The sequence below is a fragment of the Typopeltis vanoorti genome, chromosome 19 (assembly GCF_054136105.1).
Source record: "Typopeltis vanoorti isolate ZY-2024b chromosome 19, IOZ_Tvanoo_1.0, whole genome shotgun sequence".
Taxonomy (NCBI): Eukaryota; Metazoa; Arthropoda; class Arachnida; order Uropygi; family Thelyphonidae; genus Typopeltis; species Typopeltis vanoorti.
This window is the reverse complement of record NC_143567.1, coordinates 76,462,671-76,482,027: the sequence shown is the minus strand read 5'-3', so window position 1 is coordinate 76,482,027 and position 19,357 is coordinate 76,462,671. Positions and strand designations below refer to the sequence as shown.

Below are 19,357 nucleotides of genomic sequence, written 5' to 3'. Positions count from 1 at the left end.
GAATTATTAGTCTAAATTGCCGTTTTAAACATCACACAATGCTGGTCAGGAGGTCAACCATGTGGGCGCCGACTGATGCTACTAGGCAAATTCTGCAAAACTCAAGTAGCATTGGCGACAGACTTTTCAAAACTGATTCGATGTCCTGAGTGCGATATGTATGCATAGCGAAATGTAAGAGATGTCTTTGTGGGGAGGGAGAGAATGAGCAAAAGTATGGATTTGTCATAAGTACGATATACTGTTGGATCAAGATACACAGAATGTGAAACTGACTGAAAAGATAGATAGATAGTGTACATGAAAGAAACGGAAATGAAACGAAAGATAGACAGACTGACGAAGTGAAAGAATGCAGGAATGTAGAAGTGAAAGTTACAAAAAACTGAAATGAAACGAAAACAGGAAAACTGAGGGAGTGAAAGAATGCAAGGATGTAGAAGCGAAAGTCACGGAAAAAGTTGCGAAAAATGGAAATGAAACAAAAGGAAGAGAAACTGAGGGAGTAAAAGAATGCAAAGATGTACAAGAGAAAGTTAATGATAATGAGGTGAAAGAAAGTAAAGTGAGGGGCGAACAAGAGGTAGCGAGATATAGAGTGAATTTGTCGGAATGCAAGATTTAATGAAATGAAACAGATATTGGGAAAAATGAAATGAAGACTATGTTGAGTGATGTTAGGCATCTAGCGGAAACTAATGAAAGTATGCAAGAAAAGAGAATGAAAGAACAAAGAGTAAAAGAAGTGACGAGTGAGTCCAGGATAGCAGTATATGAAGACCCCATAATTAGAGGGCTAGTTACTGACAGAGTCCATAAGGTCTGCCATCCAGGTGGGAGAATAAGTACGATAATTAAGGCACTGGACATGAGGAAGAAACGAGTGATAGAGTTAGTTGTGATTGTAGGGATGAATGATCTAACTGAACATAAGAAGGATGTGAGGATGAATATTAGAAGACTACTGAGAAGAGTGAAAGATAACATTGTAGTAGGAAAGGTTGTCAGTGTGTTATGTTACTTAGGTAGTATGATGATGATGAGTTGCAATGGAGAGTCAAAATCATGAATGGTATGCTGGTGGAGCTGTGTGAGGAGAAGGGAGTGGAGTTTGTGGATGCATGACATGTGTTTGAGGGAAGAATGAAATTATACAGATGCGATGGGTTGCATTTAAATGGCTTTGGAGTGAGTGTGCTGGAGAAAGTGTAGTGTGTGGAAGTATAGTGTGTGATGTGTGCCAGAGATCAGAAGGAAGAGATGAAGAGAAAAATCAGGAGAGTGGTACTGAAGAGACAGAAGTGCTTGGCAGTGTAGTATCAGTATCTCCTCCTCTCTCACACAAGAGGGAGTATATTGCAATATGGGTGGAGAAGTGGAGACTGAGCAAGTATATGTGGTAAGCAGTGATAAAGGTGATTTGGCAGGTACAGTGGGGAAATCACAACCAACATATGGCTTGGATAGCACTGGCTATAGACCTAAAAATGAACTGTTGTGTTTGCTTACAAATGCCAGAAGTATCAGAAATAAGGGGGATGAAATGGTTTCAGTGACTGAGTTTATTCGCCCCCCAAATCATTGGAATAAGTGAAACATGGTTGAATAAAGATGATATCGTAATGAGAATAGAAATGAAAGGGTACAGTATTTTTCATGAGGATAGAAAGGGCAGGAAGGGAGGAGGAGTGCTGCTGATGATAGCAGGGGAATTAAATCCACATAAGGTAGACATGAAAGGGGGAAATAGTGGCAATGGTTATGAGACAGCGTGGTATAACGTGGAGGTTGAGAGGAAGACATATTTAGTTGGATGTTGCTATAGGCCTGGGAATGTGGAAGGTGGTGATGAAGAAATGTATAAACAACTTGGATTAGTGAACAAAGGAAGGGTAATTATTATGGGTGATTTTAATTATGGTGGTATAGATTGGAATGAAGAGATAGCATTTGAGAATAAGGAAAATGAATTTCTCTTGAGAGATAGCTATTTCAGGCAGCACATAAAGAAAGGCACGCGAGGATCAAGAGTTCTAGATCTCATCATTTCATCAGAGGATGTAATTGTTAGAGGGGAGTTTCACATTTTCCTCCAGTTGGTGAAAGTGATCATGAAGTAATCACCTGTGTTATGGCTAATCATATGCAGACTTTTGCGCAGGAAAGGATATATGTGGAATTATAAGGCTGATAATTATGACAAGCTTAGGAGACAACTTCGAGCTATAACATGGAATGAGGAGTTGAGCAGTAAGGAAATAAATGCTGCATGGAACTTACAAGGAAATACATAACAGCATCAATGTACGAACGTATCCCAAAGGCCAAAAGGCTGAATAAGGTAGGTGTAAAATGGATGAATGTGGAGCTTAAGTATGAAATCCTTTGGAGGAAGTGCAAGATGAGTAATAGTAATAATCAGTCACATGAAGAGTATAAATAACAAGCCAGGAGAGTGACTCAGTTAGTAAGGAAAACAAAAGTAGAGTATGAGCAGAAATTGGCAAATCACACAAAGAAAAACCCTAGAGAGTTTTTTAGATATGTGGCAAGTAGAAAGAAGAATGATCACAATAAGATGAAGTTAAGAGATGAAAGTGGTAGAATGGTAACCGTTGCAGAAGATATTGTTGAGGGCATTCAGTGATCAATTTATGAGGGGGTTTCATCCTGATCAGGGTGGAATCACGAGGAACTTAAGTGTAGAGGACATAGGAGAGGATAGCTTAATTGTGAGTGAGCAGGAGGTGTTTGAGGAAATAAATAACCTTGATATTAATAAGGCGATAGGATTTGATGACATCACCACACATCTTGAGGGAATGTTCCAGGGAACTGTCAGTAGCATTGGCATGCCTATTTAATAAGAGTTTTGCAACAGCACAGGTTCCAAGGGAGTGGAAGGAGGGTAAAATTGTTCCACTGCATAAAGGCAGTGATAAGGCTGTAGCTTCAAATTATAGGCTGGTCAATATATCTGGAGTTGTGGTGAAGGTCCTGGAGAGATTGGTGAGAAGTAGGATACAGAAATGGGTTGATAACAGCAGTATTCTCTGTGGTTATCAGTATGGGTTTGTTAAGAGGAGATCATGTTTCACTAACTTACTTATGTCCTATAACAAGGTGACAAATACTTTGGACAAGGGAGACACATATACAGTGGTGTACTTGGATTTTGCAAAGGCTGCCAATGACAAGCTCTTAAATAAATTGAAATGGATAGGATTGGATAACAGACTTCTGTGTTGAATCAGTGACTGGCTGTCGGATAGGTATCAGAAAGTTGTATATGGGGGGGGGCAGTATCTTGAAAGAGAAAGGTCACCAGTAGTGCTGCAGGGGCAGTTTTGGGGGCATTGTTGTTCAATTTGTATGTTAATGATATTGGGTTGGGTTTAACTAGTGATATCCAGCTGTTTGCAGATGATGCAAAACTGGGGAGAGCAATGCGTCGTGGATGATGTTAATGCCTTACAAGAGGACTTGAATAGATTGCATGAATGGGCACGTAAGTGGAACTGTCAGTTCAATGTTGCCAAGTGTAAGGTTTTGAAATTTGGTAAGCAATGATGGGATGCAAAGTATACACTTAGTGGGGAAACTAAGTGTATACTTTGCATCCCATCATTGCTTCACCATCATCATCATCAGTGTCTCACCAACACTCCTAGATGAGAGATCTAGGAGTGTTGGTGGACAAGGACCTGAAATTCAAAGGCCACATTGCACAAGTTGTAAAGACATCACATCGAATAATGGCAATGATGTGGAGAACCCTGACATGCAGAAATAGAGAAGTCATGATTCCATTGTATAAGGTCTTGATCAGGCCTCATATGGATTACTGTGCACAGATTTGGTTGCCGGGTTTTCGTGTGACGAGGATATGCTGGAAAGGGTACAGAGAAGAGTCACAAAGGTCTCTGGAATGTGGAGTACAAGGACAGACTGAGAGAATATAAGTTGCAGAATCTTGTGAATAGGAGGAAGAGAGGGAGGGGAATATGATTAAGATATATAAGCTGGTCTGGGGTTGTTATCAGGTAGACATGGAAGAGATTTTTCATAGAATGGGAGAGTGGAGTAGAACAAGAGGCCATTGCTGGAAACTGTATAAGGAGGGTGTGAGTAAAGGAGTGAGAAGCAGGTTCGTTGCATGGAGGGTGGTTGGTGAGTGGAATGCATTGCCTGAATGTGTTGTGGATGTGGACACATTGAATCAGTTTAAGACGCAGTTGGATGAGCATTGTATGCAATAGTGAGTACCTCCCACAATGAGTCTCTGACTCCATGGAAGTCAAATGTTAATAATAATAATAATAAAAACTGTTCTATTATGGCCAAACAGGCAGGACAGCCAATATCAGGATATCTAAACACAAGGACTATATCTGGTTTCACCAATACAACCATTCGGGACTTGCTGACCATGCACTGGACACCGGAAGAAGGCCACTTTATTACACCACAGCAAGTACAAGTATGAAAGATTATTCCTTGAATCAGCTTCAGCTCTGAAAAACTTCCCAAACCTCAACAAATTTGGTTGCATCAGACTGCCCCAAATTCCGGAAGCTTGCATCTAAGAACATCAGCCCAATGGCAAACACAACCCAACCCAATTTAACCTACTAAAGGGAGTAAGTACAATAATTAAGGCGTTGGACATGAGGAAGAAACGAAGAGTTAGTTGTGATTGTAGGGATGAATGATCTAACTGGACATAAGAAGAATGTGAGGATGAATATCAAGAGACTATTGAGAAGAGTGAAAGATAACATCGTAGTATGAAAGGTTGTCAGTGTGTTATCTAGGTATGATGATGATGAGTTGCGACGGAGAGCCAAAATCATGAATGGTATGCTGGTGGAGCTGTGTGAGGAGAAGGGACACCTTTAGGAGTCCTAGACTCCTAAAGGCGTCCCTTTAGCATGTAGGCACTAGTATTAGTGCCTACATGCACATATCATTGTTTTGTGATCCCTGAAGATGGCAATGTAACTTTGCCAAAATATAGAAAGGTACTAATTAAAGTTTTTAATTAATATTCTAGCATATGTTGTCATCTCCTGAAAAATTAAAAGCTATGTATAACCAACATATAACTTTATCTACAAGAATAATGATTGGGTTGGTTCAGTTGCAAGAGAGGTCTCATTAGGACACAGGTTATAAGTGTCTATGGTAAGTGTTTTTGTGATGACCCCATATTGTTGAGGGGTGGGGGGGTGATGGGACATTTAGAAAATGCCCCCCCCCCCCAATAGTTTCTAAAGATTTTCTAAATGTATTTGCCCATGTGAGTGGGTTTCCTATATAATGAAAAGGACAGGTTACCATTAGGCAGATGGGTGACAAAGGTGTCTAGAAAGGCCAGACTATTATTAGTTACCTCTTTCCTATTTGCTGTGGAAAAGGAAACTGATAATTAGTAAAAGGAGAGCGTGTGTAGCTCAGTGGATGTGGCATTTTCGTACCCCAGCGCTTCACTGCATGAAGGAAGACTTGGTTTGAAATCTAGTCGACGACTAGAGGAAAATTTTCTAAGCCTTTTTTTGACCAGTTCCCAAGTTTCAGACGTTAAATATAATGTGTTAGGGTCAGGGACCATGAGATGTGACACTTGTTGAGCCATCTCTTCACTGAGTGCTAGGTAATTAGTGATAGCCTTGGGCCAGCTATCTCTGATTGGCTACCAGTGGAGATTGAACTGCCCACTCAGTCTCCAAAAGTTAGACAGGGCTAAAACAGTCTCGCCTACTCCCTTGTACAGGAATAAAAAGGCATTAGCTGATTTTTTTTTTTTTTGATAACAGTAAAAGGAAACACTAATAAGTACTTTGTAATGCCAGTTTGCATCCTAGGCCGCTGACAGGTGTCCATACAGGGCATCCCCACCAAATTAGAACTCTAGTCTTTCGTCTACGTGTTTCAGTTGGTTTTTTGTTTGTGTGTGTGTTACAAGTCTCATTTTGTACTCCCTGACGATGCCTCTGTAACCGAGATGAAATATTAGAAGCATTAAATACTACTTTTATAGGTTCCTAGTGCTATTTCACTGCATTAAACTTTTATCATGAGTTTTCTCAGCATTTTAGCCTTAATACAGATATATATATATATATATATATATATTTTGACATATGAGAATCCTAAATGTGTATCTATAGTACACATTTAGTACTGTAGTGGGTTAAAGATTATATAATCAGGGAATCCTTCTCTAAAGATGAAACGTGGGACTTTTTAGGTCACTTGAAAAAAAGTACTACATTTGGTCTTTTTTAGAGGAATTTCACAGAGGGATTTGAAACTAGAGCCTACCGAGAAAAAGATATTCACTCAGTCAGCTACGCTAGCAACAAACCGATGATAGTATGTTGTTCGCTAAGCATGCTGAATTGCAAATTCAGGAAAACATACGCAATTAGGGTGGATGCAGGTGAGTGTATATGAAGGCACATGAGGCAAATAAGTGTGATATTGAGACCAACAAGAGGTGCAGGATCTAGTCTCTCAAGCAAAAATATTAAATAGTGTAGTCAATCCAGGAAGTAAAAGTGGTTGGAGCCTAAAAGGACGCTGCAGTATACTAATATCAGAAGTATCAGGAACAAGAGGGAGGAGTTTTTTACATTGGTTAGCCAAAAGTTATAGCCATTACTAAGATTTGGCTAATAGCAGATGATGCAGTTACAGAGATAGAATGTGAAGGATTTCATATTTTCAGGAAAGATAGGATGAGAGTAAGGGATGATGATAGCAGATGAACTGCAGCCAAAAAGAATAGTAGAAAGATGGGAGAAGACTGTTCATTTGAAGCAGATTGGTATGATATCAAGACCAATAAGACAAAATATATGGTGGTTGCTTCTGTAGGCCAGGAGGGTTCCAGGGATGATATGGAAGACATGCATCACTAAATTAGTATAATGAGTGCAGGTCAAGTGATTATTATGGGGACTTGAAGTATAAAGATATAGATGGAACGAAGAAAGATCACATTGTAGGAAGGAAGTGGAATTTATACACCTACTGAGAGATAATGAATTTGTGAGAATGTACAAGTGAACTGGCAATGCCTCTGACTAGGCTCTTTAATATAAGTCAGTTCTGTAATTTTGCCTTCTTTCCATTCCCTTGAATGGAAAGAGGGCAAAATAATTCCTTTGCATAAGGGAGGTTTTAAGACTTTCTTATGTTAGCAAATTATAGACCAATCAGTATCTCAGATGAGGGGGGGGAGAAACATGGCTTTCTGAAAGTTTGGTCATGTCGTGGTAATTTACTAACTTTTTACTATAGAGTAACAGCTGAGTTGGATAAAGGAAATGGCTACGTGATGATTCTGCTGAATTTTGCAAAGGCATTTGACAGAAAACCACATGAAGCTCTGTTACCAAATTAGAACAAATGGGAATAGATATGACATTGGTTAAGTGGATAAGAGGGTGGCTGCTGGATAGATATCAAAAAGTGGTATTGGAGGGGAAAAATCAAGGAAAATCAAGTGACTAGTGGTTTTTGGTGGTGTAGTGGTTGCAAACTTTATTTGCTTACACTTGGATAAAGGATGAAACTAAGAATATATTTTCTTGACATCTTTACCTTATAGTATAACCAACTTTCAACATCTCTCTCTAATCCAGGGTATTTTAGTAATAAGGTGTGACACCTTTTGGCTACTTGTATATGGAAATATGACTTCTGCATTACTTTAACCTTGGTATCACTTCTGGGTCTGGCTCCCATTGATGAGACCTCAATAAAAGTCGAAACTGGTCTGGGTAGTGGCCTTTCTCATAATACATAGCATTATACATGTCTGTAAGGATATGTGCATTGCATTATGGGATACTAAGGTAACTGATGTGAAGTCATTAGCCTCTATATATGAATTGCCCAGTTGTGAAGTTACTTCATGCACAAACTTTGTTTGCTGACACTTGGATAAAGGATAAAAGCAAGAATATAATTTCTTGGTATCTTTAATTTATAACATAACTAAGTGGGAAAATCTTTCAACAACACAATATCTATCATACCTCCTCTCCTTGAAATCATTAAAAGACAAAGCATTCACAAATGACTCAGGCAATCCATTTATTCACCACTCTCCAAGTAAAAAATCTAGTCCTCACACCTTTGATAACCACATTCTTACCCAACTTTCAGGGATGACCTCTTGTTCTGCACCCCCTCTAGCCAATTGAAACATTTCCCCCGCATCAATCCTATAAAACCCTTTAAGTAACTTAAATGTTTCTATCATATCCCCTCTATTTTATATATCAACAGCTTCTGCAATCAACCCCCCCCCCCTCAATCTATTATCATAGAAAGCAAATCACCATCTTGGTCACTTGCCCCTGGATCCTCTTCGCCACTTCCTTATCCCAAGAAACCCAGGTCACCAGACCTGAGCACAGTAATTCAGATGCAGTTGTATTAAGGCTTTATAAAGAGGACCTTATATACTAGAGTATTTCTCCAAGATCAGTTGTCGCTACAATGTAAATTGTAGCGACAACTTGCCATGGGTCGCTACAATCTTGCCATGGGTCACTACAATGTAAATTGTAGCGACCCATGGCAAGATTGATACTGCACAGATATATGCTCTATCCTTCAAGGTAATGATGCCATATATCAAAAGGTATTCCAAAGCTTCCAGTTTTTTCTTTTCGTGACTTTGTTATATTAATTAACAATTCCATCTTCTCTTTCGAGTTAGGTTTGGTGCCCTGTCACAGCAATACAAAAGCCCAGACAAAAAAACTTAGCAAATACAAAAATACTGACACAGCCTCACCCATGAAATCCATATGTATGAACATATTAAAGATGTATGAAACAGAGTGCGTAAATCAGGTCAGCCTTCCACACAATGAGGGACAAACATACCACTATTTGGTAACAAAGTATTTCATATAACAGCATATACAGAAGTATTAGACATGATTCATTCTACTATTCAGTGCAACAAGAAGTTATATTACTCAGCCACCTATGATAAAGTGATTTAACCTAGCAGAGATTGGATATGAAAGGTAATATGTCAGCCTGCCCAAACAATAATGAACAAAAAATGTGTGCTTTTTTGTAAACTCAATCTTGAAGATGCAGACCAAAGGGTGCAATAATCAAATTTAATACATTTATATAGTATATGTGGACTTAATTATTTCTGAAGATAACTTTTCTTGGTTGGATAACATGTTATTAATACATATTCTTTTCCAGAGGAGGCTAAACTGAAAGAGAGGTAACCAGCTTAGTCATGTAAATTACAGTTAATTATAAAAAAAGGAGTATTCTAAGCAGTAATTCTTTTAAATAGCTGATTTACTATGGCCAAGTGGATAGCATCTCTGCTCTCCGATAATTATGGTTTTAATCCCAATGTGGGATACTTATGAAAATCTAGGTAGTAAATGATTTTCAATGCATGGTGAGACCACCATACTGCTTACTGTAACCTTGAAATGGCTTGAAAAGTATGTTTGATCTCTAAATTATCTAACTTTCCTTTAGATGGCACACATGTGCTATATGGTTGCAACCTTTTATGAGTGGATCATCATTAAAAATTAAATAAATAAATAAATATATGTCAGAATATAGGATGACCGGCGTATAAGACAAGACCTAAATATTAGGTTATTTTTAGGTTTTAAGCTTATGTCAGTTGTATAAGACAACCCCCAATTTCTTCTTTCTTGTATTAATACAACGTTAGGTATTGTTGTTATATCCATTATTTTTTTGCATAGCATAGATTTAGTATTTACGCGAATTACCCTAATTAAAAATGATTAGCCACAATTTTAATTGATTATTAATTTTGCATTTTTTTTTAAATTTTAGGATTATTAAAATTGTTATCACTTAAAATTATGGAACCAGCAACAAAATGAAGAAAGTATAAAGCTCGATTTAAAATAAAGATAATTGAAATGGCAAAGCAAACTAATAACTTTGCTGCTACAAGAAAGTTTGACATAACCGAGAAGATGGTAAGAGAATGGAGGAAGAAAGAAGATATTTAAAAAAAATTGCCAAAGAAATAACGTGCTATGAGAACGGGGATCACTCGATGGCCACAAGTGGAAAATCACGTTGCAGATGGGTATTCAAACAAAGGCAGAATGGTTATCTTGTTACAAGAAATATGATTAGAGCATATGCACTAAAATGGTCAAGATTGAATTTGGATGAAAGTATAGAATTTCAAGCTACTTCTGGATGGTGTAATCATTTTGTGAACGGACAAAATCTAGTAATATGACAAAAATGAAAATTGCTCAAAACTACCAGCAGATCTTGACCACAAACATACTAGTTTCCATAAATTTATTATTCAGTTGAGACAAGCACATAAATTTCTATTGTCAAATATTGGAAATATGGATAAAACTCCTATGAGCTTTGATATGATAAGAAATAAAACAGTGGAGTTTAAAGGTAGTAAATTGTGTGCTAGTTCGAAGTACAGGTCATGAAAAAACAAGGTTTACGGTTGTGTTGTCATGTTTGACTGATGGAACCAAGTTAAAACCAATAATCATCTTCAAACGTAAAACTAAACCTAAGATAAAATTTCCTTCAGGTGTTTTTGTACATTTTCATGAAAAAGGATGGATGGACGAAAATGGTGTGAAATTATGGATAAATAATGTGTGGAACACGCGACCAGGTGATATAATGAAGAAACACAGTTTATTAGTATGGGATATGTTTCGTAGTCATTTAACTGAGAATACTAAAAGTCTTCTAGAAAAAAATAACACAAAAATTGCTATTATACCAGGTGGTTTAACTTCTATATTGCAACCACTAGACGTCTGCTTGAACAAACCATTTAAAGATGAGAAGAATGGAATAATTGGATGTTGACTGGTGAAAAATCATTTACAAATGGTGGATCTATGCACACTGCATCACTTGATATGTTGTGCAATTCTGTGATCAAAACATGGAATAAAGTAAAAGTAGAGACTGTAATAAAATAATATAAAAAAATGGACATCAGTATCCCACAACAGAAGATGATCTGTTGTGGGACACTGATGACGATGAAAATGAAATCAATTCACTGGATTCGAACTGGAATCCATATGACAATCATTTAAACAATGAATCTGAAGAACTATTTTCAACAGATGATGAAGAAAATTAATATGAAAATTGAGGTTAATAATTATTATTTGTTTTTTTTTTAAGACTTACATCTATTGTAATATTTTAAATAAATTTATGTAACAAAAAATTAATCTGATTTGTTTATAAACACTGCCTATTTTCTTATATAACGATGTATTGTAACTACCTAAATGTTCATCCATATAATTAAGCTTCCCTTTTTATACTCGCTGTATAAGACAACCCATGATTTTGAGGGGTTTTCTGTAGTATTTGAGAGTCGTCTTATATGCCGAGATATACGGTAAATATATATATAAACATGGTCAAGAAAAATTACCTGTAACATTTCCAGAAGGCACAGCTTCAACATTAAGAAGAGGAATATTCACTACAGTACTTGGATTGACTAGCTGAGTAGTACCAACTGGTGCACCTCCAGCACACATGGAAGACAAGAAAGTTTGGGCATCAGCAATGTCATGCACAATGTGTGTAGGATCTACTGGTATTTCCAATTCTGTCAAATATTCTTGCTTTAGAAAATAAAGGGGAAGGGAAGAGGAAAAACTTAACAAATCAAATTTTACTTTTATAATACAGTTCACAGCATGCTATTTAAAAGACATTTTGTCAGCAAAAATAAATTTTCAAGATATTCTGACATTAAATTCTTATGTCATAGCATTTTTTTTTTTAATTTAATTACCTTCAGTTCATTTATTTCAAAAATGAAATAAGTTTACACAAGCCACTATAGCACATGAGAAGAGCAATATATAGCTTTTCCCAGTCAACTGTTTTAACTCTGCACTCTTATTATATGGCTCATTTCTACCAATGGAGGGAGAAGAGCAGGAAAGTGACAATTATTCTTGATAGAAAAGGATATCTTCCTAGTTGGGGAAAATGCCAACTAGACCTGCTGGTTGGTAGATGAGTTTAACCACCCAGTGAAATACAACCATCTTGTTTACTGGAAATCTGCTTTGGCTCAATGCTTTCCCTACCAAATCAACCTACCCTTTTCATATGCTCTCTCTCTCTCTATCACTCTCCAAACTCTGTAACCACTCTGACCTCTTCAACTATCTCTCTCTCTAAAGTTCAACTTTCTACAGTCAAAATACCCCAATAGCAAGGTCATCCTTCTTGGGGACTTCAATGTCCACCACTCACACTGGGTTCCCTTCTCCAGTTTCACTGATCAAGTAGGCAGAGATGCTGAGATGTTTGCCTATCACAGATCACCAAACTCCCTACTAGAATACCTGACAACCCTCTCTAATTTGCCAATACACTTGACCGCTTTCTAACAAGCTCCCCTTCCAAGTATACTGCGGATGTCAGTTCTCCTCTTGGTAACTAAAATCACAACTTCATACAAGTCTCTTTTGCCACAACCTGCATCCACGTCATGTCCTTTGGTACTACAAGTGCGATGGGATAACCTCTGTGATTTCTATTCCTCCTTCCAATAGTCTGAATACTGCTTCAGTTCTTCTGATCGAGGTAACTGCTCAGACAGAATAACAGAAATCCTCACAGGAATGAAGGCCTTCATACCATATTTCATCTCAAATTCACAACAACCATCCAAGTATTGGTTCTCAAAACAGTGTGCTAATGCAGTAAAAGAAAAAAAAAATCTCTGCATACCATTAATTGCTCAAGACCAAAACTCCAGCAGCTTGCTCTGCCTGTACTGCAGCTCACAACAGCTGTAAAAGAATCATTACCAAGTCCAAGTCAAACTTTGAAAGGGTCAAATGCTGCAAACTCATCTCCTGCCCAAATGGTAGTTGCTCATTCTGCCCTCGCATGCAACTTTTGACCACCCAGGTTCTCACCACTCTCACATTAGGATAGTACTGTAAGTAACTCACTAAAGATAAAGCCAACTTACTGGCATCACTCTTCTCTTCCAATTCCTGCATTGATGACATGGGCAAAGTCTACTCCACTCCACCGAGAACTGTTCTCTCCATGTCACATATAGTCTTCCATCAGAAAGAAATCTGAAGAATCCTTAATCACCTGAACAGAAACAAGGCATCTGATCCTGATGGCATCCCACCTATTGTGTAAAAAATTTGCGCCCCCGGAACTAATACCTGAATCATCTCTTGAATCTATGCTATTCAACTATGCTATCTACTCTACAACATGGAAACAGATCCATCCAGCCCATCCCAAAGAAAGGTGATAAAATCAACCAACGAACTACTGACCAATTGCTCTCACTTCTGTTCTCTCTCAAGTTATGGAGAAAGCAATCAACAACCAACTCTTGAAACTCTCTAGAGACCTACTGACTAATCAGTGAACAGCAGCACAGATTCTGCCACTCACAATCTACAGCTGATCTAGCTTTCGCCACCGATCTTTGGATTCAAGCCATAGAAAAATTCAGAGAAACTCATATGGTCATCTTTGACATTTCAAATGTATTTGATCAGATTGGGCATAGGGACCTACTTAACAAATTGCCATCCTATGGTCTGCCTTGCAAACTCTGCAATTGGATTGCCACTTTTCTCACTGATTGCTCACAACGTGTCATGGTGAACAGTTTCCTCTCATCAGATTTCCCCACCAATGCAGGAGTACCCCAGGGTTCTGTTCTTTCACCCACTCTCTTCCTTTTGCATATAAATGACCTGCTCTCACAGACTTCCAATCTTATCCATAGCTTTGCTGATTACAGTACACCCTATTCCTCTATTTCATTTCACAAATATCGTAGTGATCAAGTATTAAAATCCTCAAGATCCACCACAACCAGTGGCCTGATCCAATCTCCTGGCTATATCCCAATGGGCAAGGACAACCTTGAAGACTTCAATGCCATCAGAACTCGGTCCTGTCAGGTATCTCACAAGAAAGAACTCTCATTCCTCTGCTTTACCTTTAATAATACTCAGATATCCAAACATGATCAGATTTTCCCTTCTTAGGCTGACCTACGTCTCCAACCTTTCCTGGCACAAACGCATTTAAACTATAGCTTCTGCAGCTACCAAAAAACTTGTACTTTTTGCACCTGACACTACATTAATCCTAAATCTGCACAACCAAGGAATACTGCTCCCACTCTACGATTGCGGATTTTTTTCTGTCCAGAAAAGGACAATCAAGGCATTCAATTTCTGCCTTGTGCTTCTTCTACAGATATTTTCATTGACGGTGCTCTGCTGAATTGGCAACTATCATTTCTCCACTTTCCTCCAAAATCATTAGAACAAGAGCCACATTGTTAACCAATACCCTTTTACAATCTGTCTTGAAACTCACAAAACCAACTTCATTGCCTCATCTTTCATTCCATCTATTTCTGTTCTTTGGAACAGCCTCTCCCACTCTGCTTCTTCCTAACCTTCAGCAGCTGTCCAAACAAAATATGAACAGATTCTTCCTTTCTTCTCATCCTCTTGCCCACACATGGCAATAATCTGTTCAGAACTATAACATTAGTGGCTACTGAAGCCTTCGAAGTAGTCCCCTTGTGCATTTATACACTGGTTAAGAAAGTGTCCCCATTTTTGAAAACATGCCTGGAGTTTTTCCAGAATACTCTTGAGATCCTTTATCACATTATGCTGGATATCAGAGATGTCAGAAAATCTTTTCTTTTAGTGCAGTCTTTAATTTTGGAAACAGCCAGAAATCACAGGGAGCTAACTCAGGTGAATAAGCAGGATGACCTAATTCGGTAATAAATTTTTTAGCCAGAAACTCTCACGATGAGTGCACTATGACTTGGCGCATTGTCGTGATGGTTGATCCACTTGTCAGGCCACAATTCAGGTCTTTTTCTCCAAACAGAATCTCGTAATCTTTTCGGCACCTCTAAATAACATTGTCAGTTGACTGTTTGTCCCTGTTCAATGAATTCAGTGGACTAGCCCCTTGACCAAAGAAACACACCAGCATGGTCTTGAACTAAAAATGTGACGTGTGCTTTTTTTTGGACATGGCAAACTTTGGGGTTTTCCGCCGGCATTTTATTTCGGGATCATACTAGAAGCACCAGATTTCATTACCCGTATTTACTTTCGGAAACGTGCAAATAAGCACGTTTCCAAGTCACAATTTGAACCTGCTGTTGCTTCTGTTTGTTGGAAGTTTTTCTACTTGGTTATACTATAAATTAAAGATACCAAGAAATTATATACTTGGTTTAATCCTTTATCCAAGTGTAAGCAAACAAAGTTTGCACCTGAAGTATTTTTCAGGACTGGGGCAACTCATGGTAAAGGTGGTATGACTTCACATCACTTGCCTTGGTATCCCATAATGCAAAGCACATCTGCTTGCGGACATGAATAATGCTATACATTATGGAAAGGGTCACTACCCAGACCGGTTTCAACCTTAATTGAGGTCTCTTCAGTGGGAGCCAGACCCAGAGGTGATACTAAGGTTGAAGTAATGAGAAGTCATATTTTTCTATATCAATTGCCAAAAGGTGTCGCACCTTATTTCTGCAAAGGTGTCACACTTTGCAGAAATCTTTTGCATACCTAATTCTTCAGTTAAAATTGCCTCGATTGTTTCTTGATTCATTTGCAATTCATCAGTCAATAATCGCACACTTAATCGTCTGTCAGACCATACTAAATCTTGCATTCTGTTCACATTTGTGTCCATCATTTTTGTTTTTGACTGCCCACTTTTGGGGTTGTCGTTCACATCTTCTCACCTACCTTTGAATCTCTTATGTTACTCAAAGACACTTGACTTTTTCAGAGCATCCACACCATATGCCACTTTTCAAAGTAGAAAAAGAAGTTTTGCCGATTTTCACACAAAATTTGATGTTAACATGCTACTCCAAATTTCGATCACACATTTTTATGCCAAAGTTTACACGCAGATCTCTATTGTTTTTGCAATAGCCAACTAGCAAATGGCTCTATCGGCTTGAGGTTTACGCATGCATTAGTTAAAAGATGTACAAACACGATTACTCACGCTCCAACCAAATCACCACACGGGAGACACTATGCGGACGTTCCAGGAATTAAATTATAACACCTTTTGTGTATGTGTATGTACACACACACACACACACACACACACACAAAACAAATAAACTGTGTTTAAAATCAAGTCTGCTGTTCTTAAGAAATCTTAAATATACAGGATTGAAAGAAAAAAAATGTTCAAAACAGTACTAAGAGTGACATCATTGAGTGACACATACTATAAAAATCTATACCTGAGAAACACAGCTGTTATGTTTGTCTTCAACATATCACTAATACTAAAAATGATAGCTAAAACCTTTTCAGACTCCTAGACTATGTAGGCTTGTGTAATTATTAAATTAATATTAATGCCCAGTATTCTGAATAATAATGCTCTGAAAGAACAAATGAGAATGTTTTTGTGAAACAAACATAATCTTGTAACAAAAGTAACCAATGAAAAATGAATGAATGAATATTAAAAAAAGAGCATACAGGTATATACGAGATCGGTATTTTAATAAAGAATAAAATTAGCAACTGTAATTCTCCAGTCACAGGTATAAAATTTCTAAGTTATCTGATGTATGACATATATAATTTAATTTTTAAGAATGTAATTTTTTTTTTTATTGAGAGTAAACTGAAATACCTCATCTTGAGTTTTATCATGCCTGTTCATATGAGTCCTCAAACTATACTGGGTTGTAAAAGCTTTATGACAGCCATCTTGAGTACATGAGTAAGGCTTTTCTCCTAACAGCAAGATGGAATAAGTTTTTAACATAAAAGTCAATTATATTTGCAAACTAACTTTCACTAAAGCATTTCAATATTTATATGCGAGAATAACTATAATTTATAAATTATAAACTTGATTCATAATAATATTTAAAATATTAAGTGCATACATTTTCTGCATTATACTTTCAGGATTAAATCACAGGATCAATAAACAAATTAAAAGGAATTTAAGAAAAATGTCACATTGTTCATTTCAAGAGCAATATTCTTGATGGGATGGGGGTAGGTACAGAACACTAAGACAGTCCAATCAAAGTAGTAAGACTGTTCAGAATTAAGGCTGAAGATAAATTTTATTATCTGGTGAAACTATCACCCTGCTTATTAAAAGTCTGAAGTGGCTTAACATGTTCATTGCCAAGCTGAAAATTGGAATTTCGTGTGGTGGCCAAATTTTTTTTATTTTTTTATTTAGTTTTTATTGTGCTCAAAATAAGTTAAATATATTATTTATATGCTTTTATTATTATGTACGTAGGATTTATGTACTCTAAATATCTATTACACGATATCGCGTGATATGTAATTCGGTCAAATAAGTTATATATTTTACAAATAAAAAACATTTAAATATAATAATTATAACTTTAATTATCAGTCTTTTATAATCACATAGAATTTTTAAAAATAACATACCAATAGAAAAAAATAATTATCAAAAATCAACATTTATAGGGAACTTACTAAAAAAAAAAAAAAAAAAAAAATTCAAGCATGCTAAATCAACGAATAACTAAACAAAATCGTTGCGTCGTCGCCTTGTCCGAACGCCGCCACTGTGCGCACTGGCTAACATAAACAATAGACAATGGCTGGCGGCCATCCCCACTCCACGAAAGTTGATCCTGTTAATATTTAATATTTATTATATAAACTGCACCATTGTTATTTATAATGTGTATTATAAATAATATTTCATTTACTAACAATTATTTTTATTTTTGACTCCGAGTGTCCCTATATGTTATTATATTTGCACAAAGAGTTCACTCCAATTGGTGCAATGACTTTAACTCACTCTTTCAGAATCCAACTAATCATTGACTCAATACCAAGTACAAAATAAACACATTTAATAAAACTTAAAACAACATATATACACTTCTAGTAAAAATACATAACTACAATTACAGATTATATGGATCCAAGGCCTTATTTAAAAATTATAAACTTACTCTTAAGACAAAACACTTTTCTTTCACAATCAAAAAAAATGTTCATAGTCTTTTTCTCTTCCTGTTAAGGCTCTTTCCAGAAGTTACAAGGTTCTGTACTTCATTTTTTAGGATCCCTTTAAAATTCCTTTTTACTGCCTCACACAAAACAAAATCAAGTTCCTTCCTACTTGAATATATCTTGGCCAGTTTATAAAAACTTAGTTTCAAGATTTCCCTTTTCTTTACTTATTCCTTCTTGAAACATATTATTTCCACTATTCCTTTTTCGGAATACAATATAAAATTTCCTTTTGACTGCCGCACACAAAAAATCAAGTTCCTTCCAACTTGAATATTCCTCGGCCAGTTTATAAAAACTTAGTTTCAAGATTTCCTTTTTCTTCTGTACTTATTCCTTCTTGAAACATATTATTTCCACTATTCCTTTTTCGGAATACAATATGAAATTTCCTTTTAACTGCCGCACACAAAAAATCAAGTTCCTCCCAACTTGAATATTCCTCGGCCAGTTTATAAAAACTTAGTTTCAAGATTTCCTTTTTCTTCTATACTTATTCCTTCTTGAAACATATTATTTCCACTATTCCTTTTTCGGAATACAACATGAAATTTCCTTTTGACTGCCGCACACAAAAAACTCAAGTTCCTTCCAACTTGAATATTCCTCGGCCAGTTTATAAAAACTTAGTTTCAAGATTTCCTTTTTCTTCTATACTTATTCCTTCTTGAAACATATTATTTCCACTATTCCTTTTTCGGAATACAATATGAAATTTCCTCTTAACTCCCACACACAAAAAAATCAAGTTCCTCCCAACTTGAATATTCCTCGGCCAGTGTTCTAAAAAACTTTCCGAACGCTCTCTTGTTTACCACTGTAACTTGGATACGCAACGCTTTCTTGTCAGCTGTCAATCAAACATCAAGTTCACTCCGGGAGCATGCGCACTTCAACAACGTCAGAAACTACGCATTGTAAAAATATGGCTGACTCGCTGTATCCACCAGCGCTGAAGAAAGTCTTTCATAAACACAAAATTCAACATTTAAAAACACAACAAACTTTCTTATAAATAATACAAATAATCAATTTAGTAAGTACTTAAATATTTTTACTTCTTTACATATTATTTTCGTAACGAGCACATCACAAGTGCAGACACTGCGTGTATGAAAACAAAAACTAACAAGCAAAATTAATACGTAAAAATATTCAGAATTTTTAATATGATTATTTTTACATCAGTTTCATTTTTCTGTGAA

The 19,357-nt window shown here is 36.6% G+C and overlaps 1 protein-coding gene across 1 annotated transcript in view; it reads right to left on the bottom strand.

Annotated features, from left to right (window-relative positions):
* Positions 1–19,357, bottom strand: part of LOC150096259 (uncharacterized) — a 185,836-nt gene that overhangs the window by 18,488 nt on the left and 147,991 nt on the right. Inside the window, exons 6-7 of the mRNA XM_090409014.1 lie at positions 16,765–16,868; positions 11,483–11,678 (exon numbers count right to left, since the gene is read on the bottom strand). Of these exons, the coding sequence (XP_090265140.1) occupies positions 11,483–11,678; positions 16,765–16,868 (300 nt within the window). The remainder of the gene's footprint in view (positions 1–11,482; positions 11,679–16,764; positions 16,869–19,357) is intronic.